This window comes from Rhea americana, unplaced genomic scaffold (genome assembly GCF_003343005.1).
Source record: "Rhea americana isolate MKP2758 unplaced genomic scaffold, rheAme1 scaffold_157, whole genome shotgun sequence".
NCBI lineage: Eukaryota > Metazoa > Chordata > Aves > Rheiformes > Rheidae > Rhea > Rhea americana.
Genome location: NW_028185672.1, coordinates 78,656 through 99,377, shown reverse-complemented (window position 1 = coordinate 99,377; position 20,722 = coordinate 78,656). Strand labels below are relative to the sequence as shown.

General features: G+C 39.1%; 1 protein-coding gene across 7 annotated transcripts in view; it reads left to right on the top strand.

Moving 5' to 3' along the window:
* The window catches only part of FAM13A (family with sequence similarity 13 member A), a 129,979-nt gene that overhangs the window by 31,460 nt on the left and 77,797 nt on the right, over positions 1-20,722 (top strand). For all 7 annotated transcript variants that reach the window (XM_085299934.1, XM_085299938.1, XM_085299937.1 and 4 more), the window contains exon 7: positions 17,337-17,509. In XM_085299934.1, coding sequence (XP_085156060.1) covers positions 17,337-17,509 — 173 coding nt within the window. The remainder of the gene's footprint in view (positions 1-17,336; positions 17,510-20,722) is intronic.

Here is a 20,722-nt window from a genome sequence, read left to right as displayed (position 1 = left end):
AATTTGTGTTTATATAAAATCATTGTCTGCATTTGTCCTGAAGACATCTGTGCCACTGAATAATGATGATATAAACTGACACCTGAATAAAAATGAGGTATTTCATCAGGTTAACATTCATGAAATTTGCTGCAGCCACATGAATTAGAAAATGCCTTACARCTACCTCAACTAAAGGCTGCATAGCTTTGGTCTATGGGATGTTGCTGAGAGAAAGAGAATATTGCCACTCTATAGCTACTGACCCAGTAAAGAAGCAGCTGCTGCAGGCTGTCCCGGTGCAATCAGCTATTGCATCTCTTTTGCGGTCATTCACAGCATTGAATTCACTGGATGATGCTATTAATAGCAGGTTATCCTACATAAGAATGCCTGTCCTGGCTTAGATTTGAGATCCATCTAGCCTAACGTCCTGCCTCCAACAGTGGACATAAACGCGTGACCAGGAAGGAGTAACAGCAGAGCATGTCTGGTGTTTCCTTCAATTGCTCTTCTGACCAGCTTCCGAGTATTCTTAAGGCTTTCTTGACCTTAATGTGTTTTGTGTATTTAATAATGTCCAAGGTACTTGTCCTGTCGTGTTTTGCACACATGTAAACTTTTTGCTTTCAGTATGTCATCTGGTGAGGAGTTCCACAAATTACTCCCTGTCATGTGAAGAACTAATTCATTTTGTTTTAAACCTGACTTTTACTAGAGTCATTTGAGGATCATGTTCTTTTTTTGTTTGTTTTTAATTGAAGGAAACAGAGAACAGTCTATCCTCTCTCTACCACTCATCTCTGTCATATCCTCCCTACAAGCTACCATGACTTTTCCTTTTTAATGAAAGTTTAGTACTGACATTTGCAAGCTTAATCTCTACATTGTCAACAACTGGTTCCTCTATGAGGGCCCTTGTGTAGGAGTCTGTCAGGAAGCAAACAAGCATGTGTAATAACACTTCTATTTCGGGACACAGGGCCAAATGTTYTTGTGCTGTATAGTGGATGACGTTTTGCTGAAGTTCAGGGAGCTGTACCTTTTTTGTAACAGAAAAGAATCTGATTYCATGTTTCTGTGAAAAACTAGTTTATAGCCTAGTTAACTAGAAGCTTCACAGTGATGTAAGTTTGGATTGTTTTGAAATAAGGCCTTCCTTTACRTATCAACAGGTTACAAATTAGACCTGATGATACACTTTCTAGCAGCATTTAACACTTGAACTGAAAATCCATTTCCCTTTGATTATGCAGTTTTTGAGGCCAAAGAGATGAATTAACAATCCAAATAAGGAAGAAGGAATGAACACAATACTGATAATGAGGTTGTTTCAAATATACCTTAGAATGCCCAGTTATCAGCAAAATAAGTTTGTCTGCATCATTAAATAGAGCACATTGTATAATCGTTGTTCTTACTCTTTTTTTCCTAACTCCCTTCTAAGATAATTGTAATCAAATACATTTAAACTCTTGTGTTCAAATGCTTTTTAATTCTGGTTTTAGAGTGTAGTGGTGTCTACAAAYGCAAAAAAATATAAATTCCCTTCATTGTGTAGTTTATCTCTGAGACTGCACCTCACTGAGGTTGAAACTTAGCAATTGTTTTGCCCATTCAATATTTTGTTGAAAATGTTAAAAGCAAGAGTTTTATTTTCTTCAGTTTGAACTCTGCATTCCAGCCAGATAACAGTACAGTTGCAAATACAGTGTATGTATTCCTCTTAAGAATTAAGGAACCCRCAGAGTTTGTTCTGCTTCAAAGAAGAAAAAGTATACTGAATTAAAAAAGGCTAGCTATAATTGTAACTATTTTCTCATTCTGTTGAAATTTACCAAGATTTTTTCAAAGGTTCTCATCCTAGAGACCACTAGTATAATTATTTGTGATGTGGGAGATCAAATTCTGTTTATACCACAGTGAGTGTGTTTCTTAGTCTTTTCTGGTAATGTTAGTCATCTCACTAAAATTAATTTAAATATGTAATTGTAAGTAATTGTTCACCCTCAGCATTCCATCAGTGGTCCTGACCTGTCTGTTCAGGTAAACATAAAGAGGAATGAGTTCAGGAATAGCTGTGATTCAGTCTCTCCTTTAAAGATGCCCTTGACCTAGTGTGTTTCTTCATTCAGGTGGGAGGAAGATAGAAGCTGGTATACTCAACCACCTGTCTTTATTAGCATCAGCACTTCTTGGCATTAAAAGCTTATTCTCTTAAAGAATAAATAGGGCAAAGAGTATTCTAAGGATGCTCTAATCTTTTCTAATCATTCAGATCTCTATAGTTAATTGGTTTAAAGCTTATATTGAGGTAGAGTCTCATGCATTTAAAACYTACATTTTGTATGACTATGACTTTGTATCCCTCTCTAGCAGAGGGGAAAAAAATGCTTGGCTTGTAAGTTATCCTTACTGAACAAAAGGGCCTGTTGCTTGGGTCAGTGTAATTTGTGTGCTCTAGATGCAAGAGTGCTGGGTTGGGCTCACTTGAATGAAATGAGATCTTTGGTTTGTGAACACATACAGCCTAAAAGTATGACTTTTTGGCTTGACTGGTTCCTTCTGGCATCTTTTATCCTTCACCTTATGTTTTTTGTTTTAGCAGTGGAAAAAATAGTTCTTCCTCTTCTCTTACTTAATGTAGAAAAATCATTTTATAGTTAAAATTAGAGTAAACAGCTGGTTTACAGCTGGAGTCATTACAGTCCTGGCTAATCATTGCATTATAAAAACCACCATGAGCTGAAGGCTGGTAGGGAGAGAACAGGGAATTTGCAAATATTGGAATAAACTATAAYTATAGTCTTTTTATAGAACGTTAGAAATATATTTGTGTATACTGTCTAGCACAAATACAGTTTCTTGCCACAGTCGATACTGAGCAGACTCATACAGGTTAATGTTTAGCAGGTTTCTAGCTAGAGCTTCTTGCTGTATTTTCAGCACGCATCTCTCCTGTTCCCTTGGAAGCATTTTTTTTTTCCTGCATAAACAAAATGCGTTTTTATACAGAAACACATCTTTCTGCATGTACTGTTACAGAATCCATGACAAATTATTTAATCAAAGGATTATCTGCTTTTAGACTCACACACTCTTGTTCTCATTTTCATTCTCTGTTCAACTTAATTAAAGCAATTATTGTATTTCTTGATTCCTGTAATCACTAACTGCTACATATTCACCTTAATAGAGTTCAGCCTGTGATAAGCCTTATTCTGCATYGATTGCAGGAATGCTAATTTCTAACTTCTACTAGAAACAGTGAAAGAAGAATCTAGTCTAACACCTACATGACTCACTTCTGAGTCATTTGTCTGCAATGACCTGTAGTTGAAATTAGAGGTATACTTATAATGAAGACATAGTGTCATGAAAATGGGAGGTGGAAAAGATGTATGAAATCACCTTGAAGATCATAGTACAGTATAGAACTTATTTTCTGATTCTTTCTCTAGTTCAAAGGTAAATATTCCAGGAACAGGAAGCTGAAAACTCTTTCTAGATAGATTGTTGCATGGTCTAATGGAATTTCTAGTGGAGTCTTAATTCATTTTTTTTATGCTTCTGTGTGTAACCTTGTATGGCTTGCTGCTTTGGCAATAGGAGGAAAAGTATTTTGGAGATCTTTCAATGAAATGTGTACATTTCATGTCACTTTTTAATTGCCTGCTGCTGATTACAGGGCCATACGAAAATGTACTAGWTGAGCTCAGGTACATGTAACACCACTTTACTGGTGTGCTTGGAAGTGCTGCTTCCRTCTTAAAAATCTCTAAAGCTTGAGCCTACTCTTTTTACGCAGTTTGCAGAYAGCATTCTTTATTCCTGGGAGACAAAAGTGCTTGAAGGTTGGGTAGCTGGAGTGAACCATTGTCGTCATTATTTCAGTTCTTCAGGTTCCTGTGTCAGTTAGCCATACRGTACTGTGGGGCAGGAGATATACATATGTAAAACTAATTAATTTTCCTTGAAGGATCTGTCTACATTTCATGGTTTATTGTGCAGTACACCCTAGTGCCAATGCTATCTGTTAGGCAGCAAATTCTTTCATTACTCTGTAATACTTTGTCATGCTGTGAGGAGGAGGAATACCATACATGGAGAAAGACAGGTTTCCCAACAGTTTGTTTGAGTCTTTTCAACCTACTTACATGGTCTTCAGTGGAGCAAATCTGAATTTTGGCATAGTTTAGCACTTTCTAATGCAGAAATCCTTTGGCAAACACAAACATGCTTACACCTAAAACATTTAACCACCAGGAAGGATCAAGGAATGCAGTGGCACTGYGCTGACTTACCACTGTTCTCTGACTTTTGATAGTCTCTTTGCTGCTTGCTCTTTAAYGCTACAAAGCATTTACTTTAAGATTCTGTTACTGGAGATGGCATTTTTATTTTAAGATGCATTACATATCAAGTGATACCCATTGCAACTTCATTAACTTATTGTAATTTTACTCTCACTATTGTTCCAGCTTCCTACAGAGATGAGCAGACGGTCTGCCCTATAGAAAACTGAAAACAGAAACCACTAAGCATAGTCAACATAGTAAATTCATTCTTGTATGTGTTCTGCATRTGATCACTTAAGCATATTTGTGCTTCTTATTTTTAATTCTTCTTATTTTTTACAGAATATTCTTAGTTCTCTTGTTTTTCTTTCAAAGTGACGAGAGTTCAAAGAAACTGAGTAAATGAAAGGCAGAAGTTACAGCCAGAGGAATGCTTGTTTCTTTAAACGGGTGACCRTACTAAGAGTTGGTTTTATATATTTGTGTCATCCTTGCTGTCTGGGGATGGGTTGCCCTGAGCCCACATTCAGGGTGGCAACTGAGGTTTGGATCCTCTTTCTCTTAAGAGACCATAAGCTTTGCCACTGCGCAGAGGTACTCTGGCTGTCGACTAGATACGTTCAGGCAAGGAGCTGGTATGAATTAACTACTCGGTAACAATTGCTCCATCTGTAGTGCTGTCCCCATCTAAGCATGCCCTAAAGAGRGTTCTGAGATTCTTGATACTTAATAGCATCCAGTTACCTCTGTCTGAGCCGATGACAGAATTCCTGTTGGTACAAGGTATCTACTGTAGGACAGCAGTGCTGGGACTGGTCAGCAAAACTTTATTAGGTAACTTGAGATAGCAGAATGTCTGGTATTTCATCAGCATCTCTATTATGCTTGATGCTATTTAAAAATACTTTAGCTGAAAGGTAGCCACTGGTATGATGCAAAGGCCATAACAAAGATTCGGTTACTTGCTGTAGCCAAGCAATAGTGCATTCATTTTTCATGTGTCTGTATGTGAAACACAAGTGCAGGGGAAAAGAAAGCAAAACATGTTTACAGCCCAGTAGCTGCTTTTAGCTCTGGGACCAGTTCATCTCTGTATTGTACTTGACAGTGGTGTTCACACGTGCATAGACTGAATTCCAAAGCTAAGAGAAAACACAGACATCTTGTTGTGTTAATGCTTTGCYTAGGCATGCAGACACAGCAGTTGTGAGGCGGGGGGAATCTGAGGTCCATGGAGTTCAAAGATGAATCTGTGAGTGAATTTGCAAGAGTATGTGGGGTCAAGCTCATATCTGGGGAAGAATTAGTCTGTCACCAGTTAGCATGCTAAAGTACTTAGATGAATTTAAAAGGGAGGAACTGAAAAAAACTGCCAGAGGCTAGAATCTTTTTCAGTGCATTAAGATCATCTGTTACACAAAGATAACGTTTACCAGATCATTAGCCCATGGAAATATTTGGGTTGGAAGGGAGTGTAAGACAGGATAATCTTATATTATCTACAAAAACATACTCATAAGAAATTATCTCCAGAAGAAGAAAGAGGTATTTTTGTCGTTACATAATTGTGCATGTACACTACTTAGAAGTAAGCAATGTATCTCCTCTATGGTAAAGGTGCTCCTGCTTGCTTTGCTTTTGAGCTTTCTTTTAGTCCACCAAGGGAGTCCTCAACATATTTTCTCTGAGATTCCTGTTTGAGAGTGGATCCCAAATTAGAGATTTAGACACTGCATTTCAGTGTGCAATGGATTAGCTTCTTACTCGGCTGCAGGTGACTATTTTCTGCCCTCGCACAGACTCATGACTTGTGAAATCTGTAGCTCTCATTCTTCCCTCTCCACATGAAGAAGAGTCTCTCCACCCTAACCCAGGATGTTACCTGTTCTGGGCTTCTTTCTGCAAAGAGACCCTATGTGACATTCAGTGATCACTGAGTATGTTGTGTCTTCCGGCCTGAGACCTATACCTTTTGTAATATTTGGGCATCAGTCCCACGTATGCTGTACACTTGCTGCATTTTGACAGAACTCAGTAGAGCTGCACACAGTAGAAGGCTGAAAGGGGTCCCTTAAGAAACCCAGTCTGGTCTCCTGTATAAAGCAGGCTTTAAGTTTTTGTCTGACTCACTCCAACAATTTCCTGTTGCATAACATGGAGAAACCCAGGTTTGAAGACAGCCTTAATACTGAGTTTCTTGAATTTGAACATTTTTATGATGGCAAATCTGTTGTGTTCAAGTTATGTCTTTCCGCAGTGTATTATTTTTATGTTCAGTCTTGGAGAGAATATAGAATTCATTCACTGAGTCAGGCTTAACAAACATGTCTTCAGCGTTACTTTTTCCACTATCACCCAAACTTTACTTGATCTCCGGAGTGTCAGTTGTTTTTGGTAATACATTTAATSAAGAGCTTTGATATTTGGAATTGCCAATTGCACAGAGAAAATAAGAAAATTTTGTTTTTCTAAGAATCAGTATTGTGAGTGTTGTCCCAATTCATTGTAAATGGCCACTTTGCTAGAGCAGTTGAAGTATTTTATATTGGATTTATTTTTCCTATGTATCATACAGCAACCTATTTATAGTAACAGGCCATTTTTACTGGCATCTTGAATGACCTAACAGATTATGTGATAGGGATTAAACTCACTTAAGTGAGTTTATACTTGTCATTAAGTCTGGCCTTCTCCATCATATAAGGAACAGTTAAAACCAGGACAATGACTACCCAAATAAATAATTATGGAGATACAAGTAGCCTGAGTAAACCGTGGATAGTGGAGATATAGTGAGCATAAGGATGGGATTCCCCCTTCCTGTGCCTCACTATATTACGGGTTTCACTCAGTAGGCTGGTTTAACCCAGGTTTGGAGAAGCAAGTCTGGAAAGAGGATGAATTTGACCAAAGGATTGCCAGTGAATGTAGCTGAAGACAAGGGCAGCACTACGTGGCCCACAGGATAGATACCACAACATTGTTGTTCATTGATGCTTAAAACTGAGTGCTGGGATTTGAATTATGTAGCCAAAGTATGCAGGTTCTGGAATATTCCATTTCTGTAGATATCTTTAAGGATGAAGGTGGCTGTAACTGGTTCCTTTGTGCATCTCCATTTTATCTTGCTGTTATGAAGAACGATGAGTAGCAAGCTCAGATGCATTCACCGAGAAGTCATCGTTTAAAAATTCTGATGAAACACAAGGGTGGTTTCCTAAAGCAGTATCATGTTTTTTTAGAGAAGGATCAACTTTATTGTACAGATTTCTTTTCCYCAGACTCTTCCATCTGCAACATTTCAAAAGCTTTAATGACTTTGTTTTAGTAGAGAGGTAACTGAGGAAAACTGTTGCCATCTCTAAGAATCTCCTCAGTCTATATTCAGAATTTTGTGTGTTAAATAAGAAAAGTAAATGTTTGCACTTCTTCATTCAGATTAACTCTGTGGGGCTTGTGCAGTTCAAGAAAGTGATTTAGTTTGATTTGTGTGTTTGCAATACCATTATTAACTAAATTGCTGTTACACTATGAATTTAAAACTTCACTGAAGACAGAAAAAAATTGGTACAGCAGTCACAGACAGGAAAATGGTCCTAAGTCTGACRGAAGTAATTCCAGTACAATTTTAAGTACATAGGTTTTGACAGGTCTAACAGAAGCCAATGAGAAAATTTGTTGAAGAAAAATTTGGATTTCAAGCCAATAARAAGTGAGCTAACTCTGCAGCTAGAAATGCAATGGCAGCATAGCTGTGCCTGAATTTCTTGGACTTTCTAAGAGTATTTTCTAGCTCCCAGCCTCTAGAGTCATTAACTAGTTAACAAAGCTCTTAAATGCCTATTCATTTTTAAACATTTAAACAGTTCTGCTGTTAGCAGTGGGTTCTTTGACATACAGAAGCTGTGGTGAAGAGCTTTCAAGAATTAGGCCCCAGAATACTATACAGCTCTTTGAAACCAGCAAGACTCTCGTCCTCATTAAGAATAAGGTGCAGAAATTCACTTAGAGCATCATAACTTCRTTAAGCTTTTAAGCTTCAAACACTTCAGGATAGTACCGAATTAAAAACTTTTATATTTGAGTAGGGCAGCGTACTTGGRAGATGTTCTAGTGTTCTAATGCCTAAAAATACAAGTAAAAGAAATCCAAATGTGGCTGTGCAGCTGTGTAGACTGTAAGGATGACTGAATCTGGTGCGACTTTATGATTTCAGTGTGGCAATTAATCAAGGAAGGGTTTGAGTTTTGATTCTGGGTACAGAAGAGAATTAGTGACTCTGTCTTGCAAGTAKGCATTATTGCTTATGTTATCTGCGCTGACTCTGCTAAACCAGGTAGGAATTACAGAGCTATTGATCTTTGTCTCCCATCGCCAGTAACTTAGGATGATGTGGCATTTCTTCTTTGACAAAGTGGCTTTTATTAGACTTGCCAAATGCAATAAATTTTWAAAAAATAATATTGTAGATGTTAGGTGAAGTGACTCATCAAGATGTTAATTTTATTGCTTTCTGTATTTAGTCCATGCTTCAGGAAGTATTTGAGTGCACGCCTGTTTTTAGTATGTACTGCAGTCCTACTAAAGTCCACTGTTTGCCTGCTTAAAGTTCAGTCCAGACTTAAGGACTTAAGTTCTGCTATTATGGAAAAAAAATGCCTCTGTAGTTCTGGTATATTCAGACGACATTCCACAGCCAGTCCAACATCTTTGTCCGTACTAGTCTGGTGTTTATGTCATTGAGACTGTGACTTGRCACTTGTTTTCTCATACTCAGAAATTCTGTGCTGCACTCAGTAGCATAATGAGCCAGGTCCTCATTTGGTGTATAGGAACAGAAAGTGAGAGAAGATCATCAGTGTGAAGAGAATGTCACTGAAAAATCTAATTGCAAAATTAGCTCTGCATTTAAAAGCCCTTTGGGCTGGCAGAGATACACTTCTTATAGCTGCAGGAGATCTGTCTCAAGTGCACACCCCAGTGTAGGCTCTGTCTATGACAAAATGATGGGAAACCCTTCWCCTTGGGTAACCCTGCTAGAAAGCTTGCAGCTCTCTATATTTGTGATCACAGAATCACAGAATGGTTGGGGYTGGAAGGGACCTCTGGAGATCATCTAGTCCAACCCTCTTGTTCAAGCAGGGTCACCTAGAGCATGTTGGACAGGATCAAGTCCAGGTACATTTTGAATATCTCCAGAGAAGGAGACTCTGCCAGTGCTCTGCCACCCTCACAGTRCAAAAATGTTTCTTTATATTCAGATGGAACTTCCTTTGTTTCAATTTGTGCCCTCTGCTTCTTGTCCTATCAATTGACACCACTGAAAAGAGTTTGGCCCCATCCTCTTGACACTCCCTGTTAAGGTATTTGTAGACACTGATAAGATCCCCTCTCAGTCTTCTCCTCTCCAGGGTAAACATGCCCAGCTCTCACAGCCTTTACTCATAGGGAAGATGCTCCAGTCCCTTAATCATCTTTGTAGCCCTATGCTGGACTCTCTCCAGTAGCTGCATGTCTCTCTTGTACTGAGGAGCCCAGAACTGGACACAGTAGTCCAGTTGTGGCCTCACCAGGGCTGAACAGAGGGCAGGATCACCTCCCTCAACCTGCTGGCAATACTCTTCCTAAYRCACCCCAGGAAAATCCAGTGCTTAGAAATTCCATTGAAAGAGTTGATATTTTAAATGGAGTGAATGTAATATACTTGCTTGAAGAGCTGTTGCATGCCAAATAGGAAACATGGTAACTGTGGCAGATGGCTCATTTCCTGGTTATTTGACTTGACAGAACTGGGTTAATCTAGTTCAAGGGGAGTTAGTTAGCTGTCAGACAAGAGGTACCTCTGGCTAATAATCTCCATTTCTCTGTTATTCATGAAGCAGAAGTACTTATGACAAATGGGTAGGTTAAAATATAAGGTTTATACTGATAGTTAGCTATGATGTCACAACCAAACGTTAAACTAGAGTGAAAAAGAAAAATGCCGTTCTGTAGTTACCTGCATCACTCAGCTGCACCTGTTTTTTTTTTGTTTTGTTTTGTTTTGTTTGTTTGTTTGTTTTTGGTTTTTTTTGGTGCAAGGAAAAGTACCTTCTTCTGTTCAGTAGAATACTTATGTTGGTATACAGCAACTTATAAAATGAAAGAGCCCCAGACTGATGAAGTCTTTGAAAGGATGCTATGTATCCACTTGTTTTGGTACAGAACTTTTTTAAGTACCATTTGTTTAGTAAGTAATCTGTTTGAATTAGGTTTGTCTGTTATGATTTCATTATTATTTACTGAAATGACTTATCAATTGTCCTATTTACATGTTCACTCATAGCTTGGGGTAGTGAGAAGTTTTTCTTTCTTGAGATGAGTGGGGTACTTGAAGAAGCTGAGGCTATACATCTTCACGCTATGTCGGTGCACTTGCAACTAGCTCCCTCTACTAATCTTGATGTGAAGCAGAGTTGGTTCCTATTCTTCAGACGCAGATAAAGATTAGAGTCACCATACCAAATCAGATCTTTAAAGTGTATGATGTATTTATCTTTGAATCTACTAACTCCTGACACCTCACGGGGGGATGAAAACAAACATATGATGCACTTAGTTGTGAAAAATATTCACAGTGGTTTGGATAGGATGATGCCACCCTGGCTGGTCAGTTTGTGCCTGTAGGGGAGAGAATCATAGAATCGGTAAGGTTGGAAGGGACCTCTGGAGATCATCTAGTCCAACCCTCAAACAAGTGGCCCATACAGGGATCGAATCCAGAATCTTGGCATTATTAGTACCACACTCCAGCCAACTGAGCTAAACCTAATCTTGAGAGGCTTTGTTGCATTTTCTTTAGCACCTATCATGACAAATATTTATGCTAGTCATAATAGTGACTATTCTGTTAAAACTGCAAACACAGTTCTTTGCATCTGAATGTTCTGAGACAGTGAATCTTGAAAGTAAAATCTGGGATGTAAGGTGTAATAATCCCTTGTAGTCTTTTCTTGGTTGGTGTTCTGATTATTTTTTGTTAGTGCGGTCCTCTCTATCCTCAGTAAAATTAAGATCATTTTGAAATGAAGGTGTATTAACTTACAAAGTAGCTGACTTTGGAACTGGCATAATCCTTGGCTGGCACCCCCTGGTTACATGTTAACCCATCTATTCAGAGGCCATGCCCTGTAACTATAATATAACAGCCCTTAATGTATGTGTCTCAGGCTGAATCTGATCTTTGTCAAGTGTAGTCTGARGTTAAGCTTCACTAGAGAAAAAGGAGACAAATATCAGATGATTTACTTTTCACCCAAATAAAACTATATTCCTTAAGACTGTCCTTGGATTTATCAATACCATTTTCTCAAGTGAAGTTTTTTATTTATTTACAAAGGTTTACAGATTTCTCTTCTGCAAACTAGTTTAATGTGATGCTTCTCCATCACATCAGTATGCAGCAAATCTTACCTTCAGTTGGTCTGCTGTGCAGATGGAAATGTGGAAGAGAAGAGAAGCAACACAGGTTAACTTTACATTGTAGCATGGTGTTAAATCTGAACGGGAAAGACGAAGAGCATCATAAACAAAATGTGAAAAGCTGTAAGCAGAAAGAAAAAGCAGAATAATGTTACCAAAAGTCATTTTGAGGGAAGCAAAATATGTACTGCAGAAGATGTAGGTACAAATAGGTAATAGTTTTCTTTATTAATATCTTCAAGAATATGGTAAACTGAARACAATGGCCTTGTAGACAGGGGTAGTTCTTGCCTGGGTGATAGTGGGGTTGGGTCCCTTCCCATTTGAACTTCATAAAACTTGCTCAAATTTTTGTTATTCTGTCGTTTGTATGTTATGGACACAAAGTGCAACAAAGACAACTGCAAACCACCTACAAACTTGTTAGAGTGTAGCAAGTTAAAACCTTTACCAATATGTTACAACATGTAACAAGTTTTCAAATTCTTTTGTAGCTAAACATGTTGCAGAGTTCTTGTGTGTTTGCTGTGCCTTTGTGGTAGCCCTCATCAGGGATCTCATAGATTAATTATCCCCAACCTCTCCTACAGSGAATGTTGCAACTCTGGGTGATCATGAAAAGCAGTGGTTGGGGAAAATTACAAGATCCTTTACAAAGTACTGTTTGTTTTTCTTGTATATCATAACAATGAAATATGCTTGTCTTCCTGATATTGTCTTGATAATATTACATATGCTGTTATTGTTTTGTAAGGAATTGTTCTCTCAAACCTCACTGCGTGATATGCATGCATGTGTGCACAAATCTACTGCAAAATTTTCTTTTGAGAACCACAGGAGCCAAAAAAGCATTTGAGCTGCCGCTGTCTGTAGTTCTTTATTTAATCTGCTTTGTAAAGAATTCAAGTTACAGAAAATTCTTGGTTTGTCCAGGGGAAAATCTTCATCTCAATGAAGATTCAGTGAAGTGCTACTATTACAATAACTGTGCAGGTGGCTTTTTCATTGAATCATTAAAAGCAGTAATAGGAGGTAATGAACATTGTTCTTGCCCATTGTTAATATGGATTAAAGGAATATTACTTAAATGGAAAAATTGTATTTATCTCAAGTGCAGCAGCAGAGTAACTGAGATCAAAGGATACATTTTTATACATGCACTATTTTTATTGATGCAACCGAAAACAGCTTTGCTCAGAAAAAGTAGATTTAAGTTTAATTTAGATTTGAATAGGGTTGCCATCACTTGTAGGTTATATTGGTAGACAAGTAACTACAGTGCTATGATGTTGTGTTCCAAGGCTATCAAAATACTAGATTATAAATTATCTGGAGCAGAGAATGGAGAACACGTTGTTTTCTTCCACTACTTGATAATTTTGAAGTGCTCTAAAAATGCTGTAGCAATCCTAAAATTGAGCTTTTCAACAGAATTTTCCCACAGAGCTTGTATGTGATTGACATGCCTATTGTTGGAGCTGCCCACATCCAAGTGATCTTTTATTGTTAGAAAAAGACGAGAATTGAAGGAACCACCAAAGCTTTTCTTTTTTCTTTTAGAGCATAACAATRGTAAAACTTCTTGTGTATGTGTATATGAAATTCCTCAGTACAAGGAGCTTCTGTAAATAACAGTGAACAATTGAAAAGAAGTAAACAATCTGCAGAAAAGGAGACTGATACTTAATTGTTCTGCAGATGTTACCTGTTTCCTAGCACTTCTGGTTGGGTGAGGCAGATTCTACAGAGGCAGTGTCTGGTAGCAAGATTATTTAGCTTCATTAACTGTGGTCTTAAATTAGTATGCATATAGTATGTTAAGGGTAGAAAGGCTGGCTGCCTGCTACTTGCCAGTCTYAGATTGCTGCTGTCATATCTAGTACATCATACAAATTGTCTGTTTTGTCTACACCCACATGTGTTTATTGCAAGGTACTAACAGGATAGTGCAGAATGTTTTAGTTTAGAATAAAGCTTTCTGCTCTTCCAAGAGAGAATTGTGCTTGCAGATGTAGATGAGCTCTTTATTTTGACTACTTTTAGGCTTGTGCATATATATATATACACGTTATACACACACACCATTTCTTGGAAAGTTGTTAGGGTGTGAAGGAGGTCAGCTCTAGGATGTAGTGGTCACACCAAAAGGCCACAGTGAGAGTTGTCGCACTGTCTATTGCCCTGTGCAAACAAAAACGATGGCCTCCTCCAGCTTCAAAAAGTTGAGTGAGTGACTACAGTTTAGAGAAAAGGCTTGAAAACAATTTTGTGTGGACCCTTTGGAGCCCCACTCGCTGTGTGGCACGACTCTGTTCTCCAGAGGCTGCTTCTCTTTCCAGCCCCCGCGGTGCGGGATCTCTCCCTGCCCTGCACCCTGTCCACGCCCGGCACCCCAGCCACCTCCCTGCCACTGCCCCCCGGAGCCTGGGGCTGTCTGATTGGCTGGTTCCTGGGTACCTCCGCCCTGACTGGCTGCCTGCGTGTGCCTGCTGATCAGCCAGCTGGCCTACCAGGAGGTGTTCGTGTTCCGATTGGCCAGCTGTTGCCTTCCGCCTCCAGGACGGACAAACCGGGAAGCTGCGTGCAGCCACCTGCAGTGAGCAGACGTGCTCCACCAGCCTGTCCCGCCGGCTCCTACTTTGAGAATCACTGCTCTGCAGCCGTTGGGTGCCCTGTGCAACAGACCTACAACRTGCAGAGAAGGTAGACTGTTTAAATAAGTAAGAAGTTATTTGCATTTACAGCAGCTCCGGAATCTGCTCCGTCTGTTCTTGGACAAATGGCAAAGAGAAAATTCCATCTGGTGCAAGACATACAAAGTGACATTTTACACATCCATTGTCAACGTTAGCAGCTTTAACGGTATAACCCAGTGATACCTATATTTATCCGTGTATGCCCATACATACTCTGATAGTGTCAAGGGTGTCTGGTTAAATGAGGCGATAAAACCTTGTCAAAAACACTATAGCAAATTCAGARAGTTGGTACCCTCATAACAGGGCTTGCTTGTTTTTTACAGAACTTGCTTCTCTTAATGCTGGAAATAGATCGCTCCTTACCCTTCCCTCCTCCCTGTGTACGGCAGACACTATCTTGTACTTTTAAATCACAGCACTGATATCCTTTTGTGGCAGCTGAGAACTGCAACCCAATGTCTGTGTTTTGTGTGCACAGTTCCATAGATGCCAACACCCAGTGACCACTACAGGAAACAGGATACTAGAATATTGCTGGAAATGAATAACGTTCCAAAGGTGAAATCATGTCTCCAGGGTAATCACTGGCAAAATGCCCACTGATGTCAGTAAAGACAGGAGTTTACCAAGAGCATCTRGTCCTGGGGCTGAAACCAGTGGCAGCAGGTAGAAGCTGTCTCAATCTGTTTGGTTTCCCTTTGCCTCAGATATATGTAATGTTCATTCTCTTCAGAGCTCAGTAAGAAATGGTTTTCTGTCCCATGAAACTTTTTAGCTCACACATATGCATGCTTTTGCATGCACACACAAATCATTCCAAGACAGCTGTGTTGTACTGCAAGATGAAACCAAGATTACAAAAATCTTGCAGAAAGCCACTTTTTTAATAAGTTTTAGAAGTGATCCAGAAAGTCTGACTTGCTGTCTAGCAGGTCAGTAGAAACTATGCTAAGCAGCAGAATTAATAAGCAAATGGATAATTACAGTAACAATGGGAGGCATCAGCCTGACTTGAGAGAATAACAGTAYGTCACAGAGGAGCCAGTGAGCACATGTAGAAGTATAGTCAATGCAACRCACTTGAATTTTTGAAATTCTGATAGGATTATCAAAGGCAATTAAAGAAACAAGGCTGTCACATGATTAGAAGGAAACTCACTTTATGGATTAATAACTGGAAAGTAATAAAATTAATGGTCAACTTATCAGTAGAAGGAGGGTGCCTATCCTTAAGTCCTTCAAGGATCTGTGCTGGAAACCATGCTTTCAATGTCTTCAAGAATGACCTGCAAAGATGCTGAATAGTGAGGCACAAAGTTTGCTGATAACAGAAGTTTGTTAAAGGTAGGAAAAAATAAGAGCTACAAGGAATTATGGAAGGCTGTTAAAATGATCAGTACCAGGTGAAAAAGTGGTAGGTGAAGTTCTGTCACTAGATGCTAGTTAATGTTCACAAAACAACACAAATTATGTAAACATATATGCCGAGAAACTCTAAATTAGCTTTTGCCTCTCAGAAAAGAGATATTGATACTAGTGTAACTTGACAAAAGTGCCCACAGATGTGATTAGAAAGCAGATGTGAAAGCAATTAAAAAGATGGATTTTAATAAGAAGCCACCATTAAGTCTGAGATGTGCCTGCATCTGTAATATAGCCTGCAGTTTTGGTTACCTCATTTCAAAAAAAGATTTAGTAGAATGTGAAAAGGTGCAGAGAAAGGCAGCAAATGTGATCAGAGATATCAGAATAACTTCCATAGAATGATAGAAACTATATAAACTGTTTTTTTTTCAGTGTAATTAGAGACTATTAGTTGAGTGGTGTTTATAAACTCAAGATTATTGGGAAGATAGGGAGGGRAAAATTATTTGCAAATTCACATAATTCGAAAACTAGGGAAAGGTTATCAGTCACCATACCTAAAATGGAAATACTCCCCCCCCCCATCTTAAACAATGTGTAACAAAATTGTGAAACCTTGTCCACGGGATCTTGCAAAGTCTAAAGATACAAGTGGACATGAAATTGAACACAGTTGCAAAGGGAAGGGTTGGTATTGACTGCTAATTAAACACAGTGAACCGGTTGCAAAACCCAAATCAAAAAAGCCCTGTTAGAATGCCAAAACTTGGGAGAGTGCAGTAAGCAGAGCAAATCTCTGAGCTTGCTCTCCTTGCCTAGGTATCCATTATTTGCTGGACTACTTGACTAATGGAAATGGAGTAGCAGCTCTTAATGTTTTGTGTGCTTGTATTCATAAGTCTACGAAAACATAAGAGGTCAGAGGACGAGAGCTGACCATCCAGTAGCCGTGTTCTTCGATGCACAGAAGTGTCATCACGGACCTAGGAAGCCCAGATTCTAATTCCCTGCTCTGACTGGATCAACAAAGGACTCTAAGACAGATCTTCTATGGCTTGAGAAATTTTCCTCCAGGGCATGTATTGACATCACCCTCATTAAAAGAGGAGAGAACGGGATAGAGAAGAGTAGTGTAATTTCTTTAATCATCTCTTTCTCTGGCTGATATCAAGAAACAAGGATTCAGTGAGTTTTTTTTAGTTTGTCTTCTGTGATATAGAAAGAAACTTTCAGATTGTTTTAATTACTTGTGTTAATTTCACTATTGCCCTACTCTTTCAATGTACACATCTTTTTCTTAAATAGCCTATAGACTATTTAAGAAAATCTACTATACCAGATAGAAGCTTTGATTTAAGAAAATCTACTATATCAGGTAGAAGCTTTGATTTATATGTAATTTTTTACTATTATGTTGTAGCTTGTAATATTGTTTGCAGTTTGCACATTGGTATTTCTGTTACAGATTATCTAGAAAGACTGCTCTACCTTTTCTTTCTTTCACGTTTCATTTTTATTTTCTTTTTTTCTGTAGATGACAAAGTCCATAACGGAAGGATCTATCCAGACATGCCTAGTGCCACAACCAGGTCTGTCACATGGAGTACCTCATTTCAGCCTCCGATTAACAGGCAGTAGTTCGTGTTTGGAGGAGATGGATTTAACAGATGAAATCTCCTTCATTAACAGTGCTATGTTTTTCTCCAGGTTAGTGCTCCCTTTTTGTATTTGTTTCCTTATTTGTTTTTCTTACTTGCTATATGGGCTGCAGTCCAGTGCTGAGCATTTTGAACGCATTTTTTTCCATCAATGCTAATACAGACAGCACACTGTGGTGCAAGGCAAAATAATGGATGTACCGTTGTTGCAGCTATGTGTTTCAGAGTATGCCCAGCAAAACCAGACACATGCTTTAGTTTGCCTTTCAAGTGTGTGCCTTGCAAGCATATGAAAGTGGCCTGCTTGGTGAGGGAGTGCAGATGGAAAGGACTGACCTAGAGTCAGGCACTAGAAATGACACTAGGCACATGAAAGATGCAAAAAAAATGTAGGTGTTTTCTCTCAGTATTTAAGAATATTTGATTTGCCTAGTTTAAATCTTAACAGATAGCTGACTTTACTCTCATTCTCAAACCAAGAGTGGAAGTTACCTACAGGGGTTTTATCTTTCTGACGGTATTGGTGAGGCTACTACTGTTGTTCAGCAAAGACAGAGAATGAAGGAGTACTTATAGTTTTAATTGATGGCACTTTACTAATGATCTTCTGTAATGAACAGATCTTACATCAGTGATTGGCAGTTTGGTTTCTTGTAAAATTTTCCTCTGAATTGTGGGCTGAACAATTATCTTTTTGTTGTTCTTGTGGCAATGAATTCTCTCATTCCCTTTCTTGTCACTCATGCAGAACTTGACAGACTAAGGTTACTATACAAATTGCTGTATGCTGCTGAAATATGGGGCTGGCCTAATGTGGGAAAATAGTGCTATTTGCATGTAACGAAACATCACACTGCAATGTCTCTCCATAGCAGTGCAAAACACAAAGCAGAGGCAATGCTGCCAGGCATGTAACTGAGTGACTTCACTGTGTATGCAGGAGACGGGGTGCTATTCTCGGCACTAGCACAGACAGACATCACTCAGTTTACAAGACAGGTTACCAAATTATGCACTAGCACCAGATTTTGGATCATAATAAGCAGTGAAGCATAGATGTTAAATTTGGTTTCTAGCCCTTGCAGGCACACATCCCCTTCAACTTCTAGCTGTCAGCTGTTCACTGTCCCCCCATCCTGCCCCCACAACTCCTGCAGTCAAAAGCATCAGATTAATTCAGACATGTTTCTATTAATCCAGCTCCTGTTAACTGAGATGAGTTAGGAAGCAATTACCAAAGCAGGTCAGTTGGCAGAATTGAGGAGGCAGTACATTTCCACTCACTAGACAGGGTCAAGCAGGTGGAGCTGGGCTAGAAGTTCTGAGCTCTTGCACTGGTATGCTGGAGTTGGCAGAGAGTGTTTCCCTGTCTGTACTCTRTTGTGTGTTGCAAGGTGTAAAGGAAAATCAAGTGCTCAAGAACTGAACTAAAGAACTGCTGAGTCTCATGTCTGGGAAGATATGTGTGACGAACACAATGAGGTGTTCAAAAAAATGTGAGTCTTTTGAGAGAGTTTTACATGTTGCAATTGTCARTCTTTCAAAGAAGTATGAAGTAGTGACCATTATTTTAGTAGAATATTCTCCCGAAGAGGTAATTATGTCATAGGTATTCATACTTTTCTGTCAGTGCATAGTTCCTCAGAAGAGTACTGCTGAATTATGGACAGTTGGGCTGATACTGGCTACAGGCCATTAAGCACCAAATGAGATATCTTTCTAGGAGCCTATAGAGCCTGGCACAGGCTCATTGGAGCCTGTAGAGCCCAGCACAGGCCCATAAAGCCCAGCACCAGGCCGTATGGGCCTGCAGGGTGCAGCGCAGGCCTGTATGATCCGATTTAGGGAGGAGCAGTCAACCTCCAYGCTCAGGCTTCAAGGTGAAAGATGTATGCACCTCTAATTTTATCTTGGAAATTAATTAGCTGTAGAAACTAACTCTCTGTTAATCTCATTTTGTTCAAGAATGTCCTAGCTTTCTGTCCCGTATCACACTTGTGTACGTATTGACTTATTGAGATTGAGCTTGTGGCTGCCTTCGTGTTAGCTTCCAGTACTTTTTTTGTCAGTGATCTCTTACTGCTACTGTTGAAAAAGGAGTAGGCAGGGTTTGCTGTGTTTTGCTCAGCTTGGGGATGGCAGGTTGTTGGGCAGGATGGKGTGAAGAAGAGGAGTCCTTGACCAACACTAAGAGGAAGAGAGGTCTCTAGAGGATGTGGGTAGAGCACACCAGAGCTCTGAATGTCAAAAGAAAAGAGGAGAGGAAGAGAGAAAGACTTTCAGCTATTTAATGGCCTTCTTTGTACCCCATAATAGCATATGGGTGGCATTCCTGACTGCACTGGGCGTAAGAAGCCTCTCAGTGTCTCCCCAGAAATAAACCTGGGAAGGGAACACAGTAACAACTGGCAGAGAAGAGCTGGTTGTGCACTGCAGGATTATGGAGCTCCCCAAAACACATATGGGGAGGCAGCTGTCTGTGAAACAATCGGAAGCCCTTATTCTCTGGCATTACTGTAGTCCTGTGATATCTGCGGARTGTTTTTAAACATCCTTTTGGCAGTCTTGTGTCACTTCTGTGGAAGCTCATGGTGAGGTATTATCTGGTATTATCTCAGTGCAAGGGTACACTAGGAGTTATCACCTTTCTGAGCAGAAGGACTCTGGCATCTGATCTAGACTGTCACGTACTTTGCAAACAGACTGCTATTATTGTTGGGGTTTTTTTTCTGTCACAAGGTACTAGCAGTTCTTAAACAAATGTTATCATTGTGTAATTATATGTAATTATCAGATATGTTATAGTGAAACAACTGTATCTGCTCAGCTATCATATAATCTTGTTAGAACAGAATAAAGGTTGTTCTTGGCAATGATAATCCTTTGCTGTTTCATGAAAATGCTTACTCCCTTTCTATGCTCAGATACCATCATATGGGTGGATTAGAAGAAGATAAAGGGCTACACATTTGATCTGGTTACTAACAGATGCAGAACTCCATGTTAGCAGACTTAGAAGTGTAATGGTGAAGAAATAAGCACACAAACTAAGCCTCTGAGAGCCCCCAGCAAGGACTGTAATCCTTTTCCTTTGACATTAGAGAAGAGGTTTTCAGAAAGAAAGTACAGACTTCTGGTTGTCTAGTAGTTTTTGATACAATTTAAAATAACTCTGAGTAATTGTCTTTATATAGTAAACATTAAAATGAAGATCCATGTATTAAATACCAGGTATAGTTGTGACTCTTGTCATATAGAATGA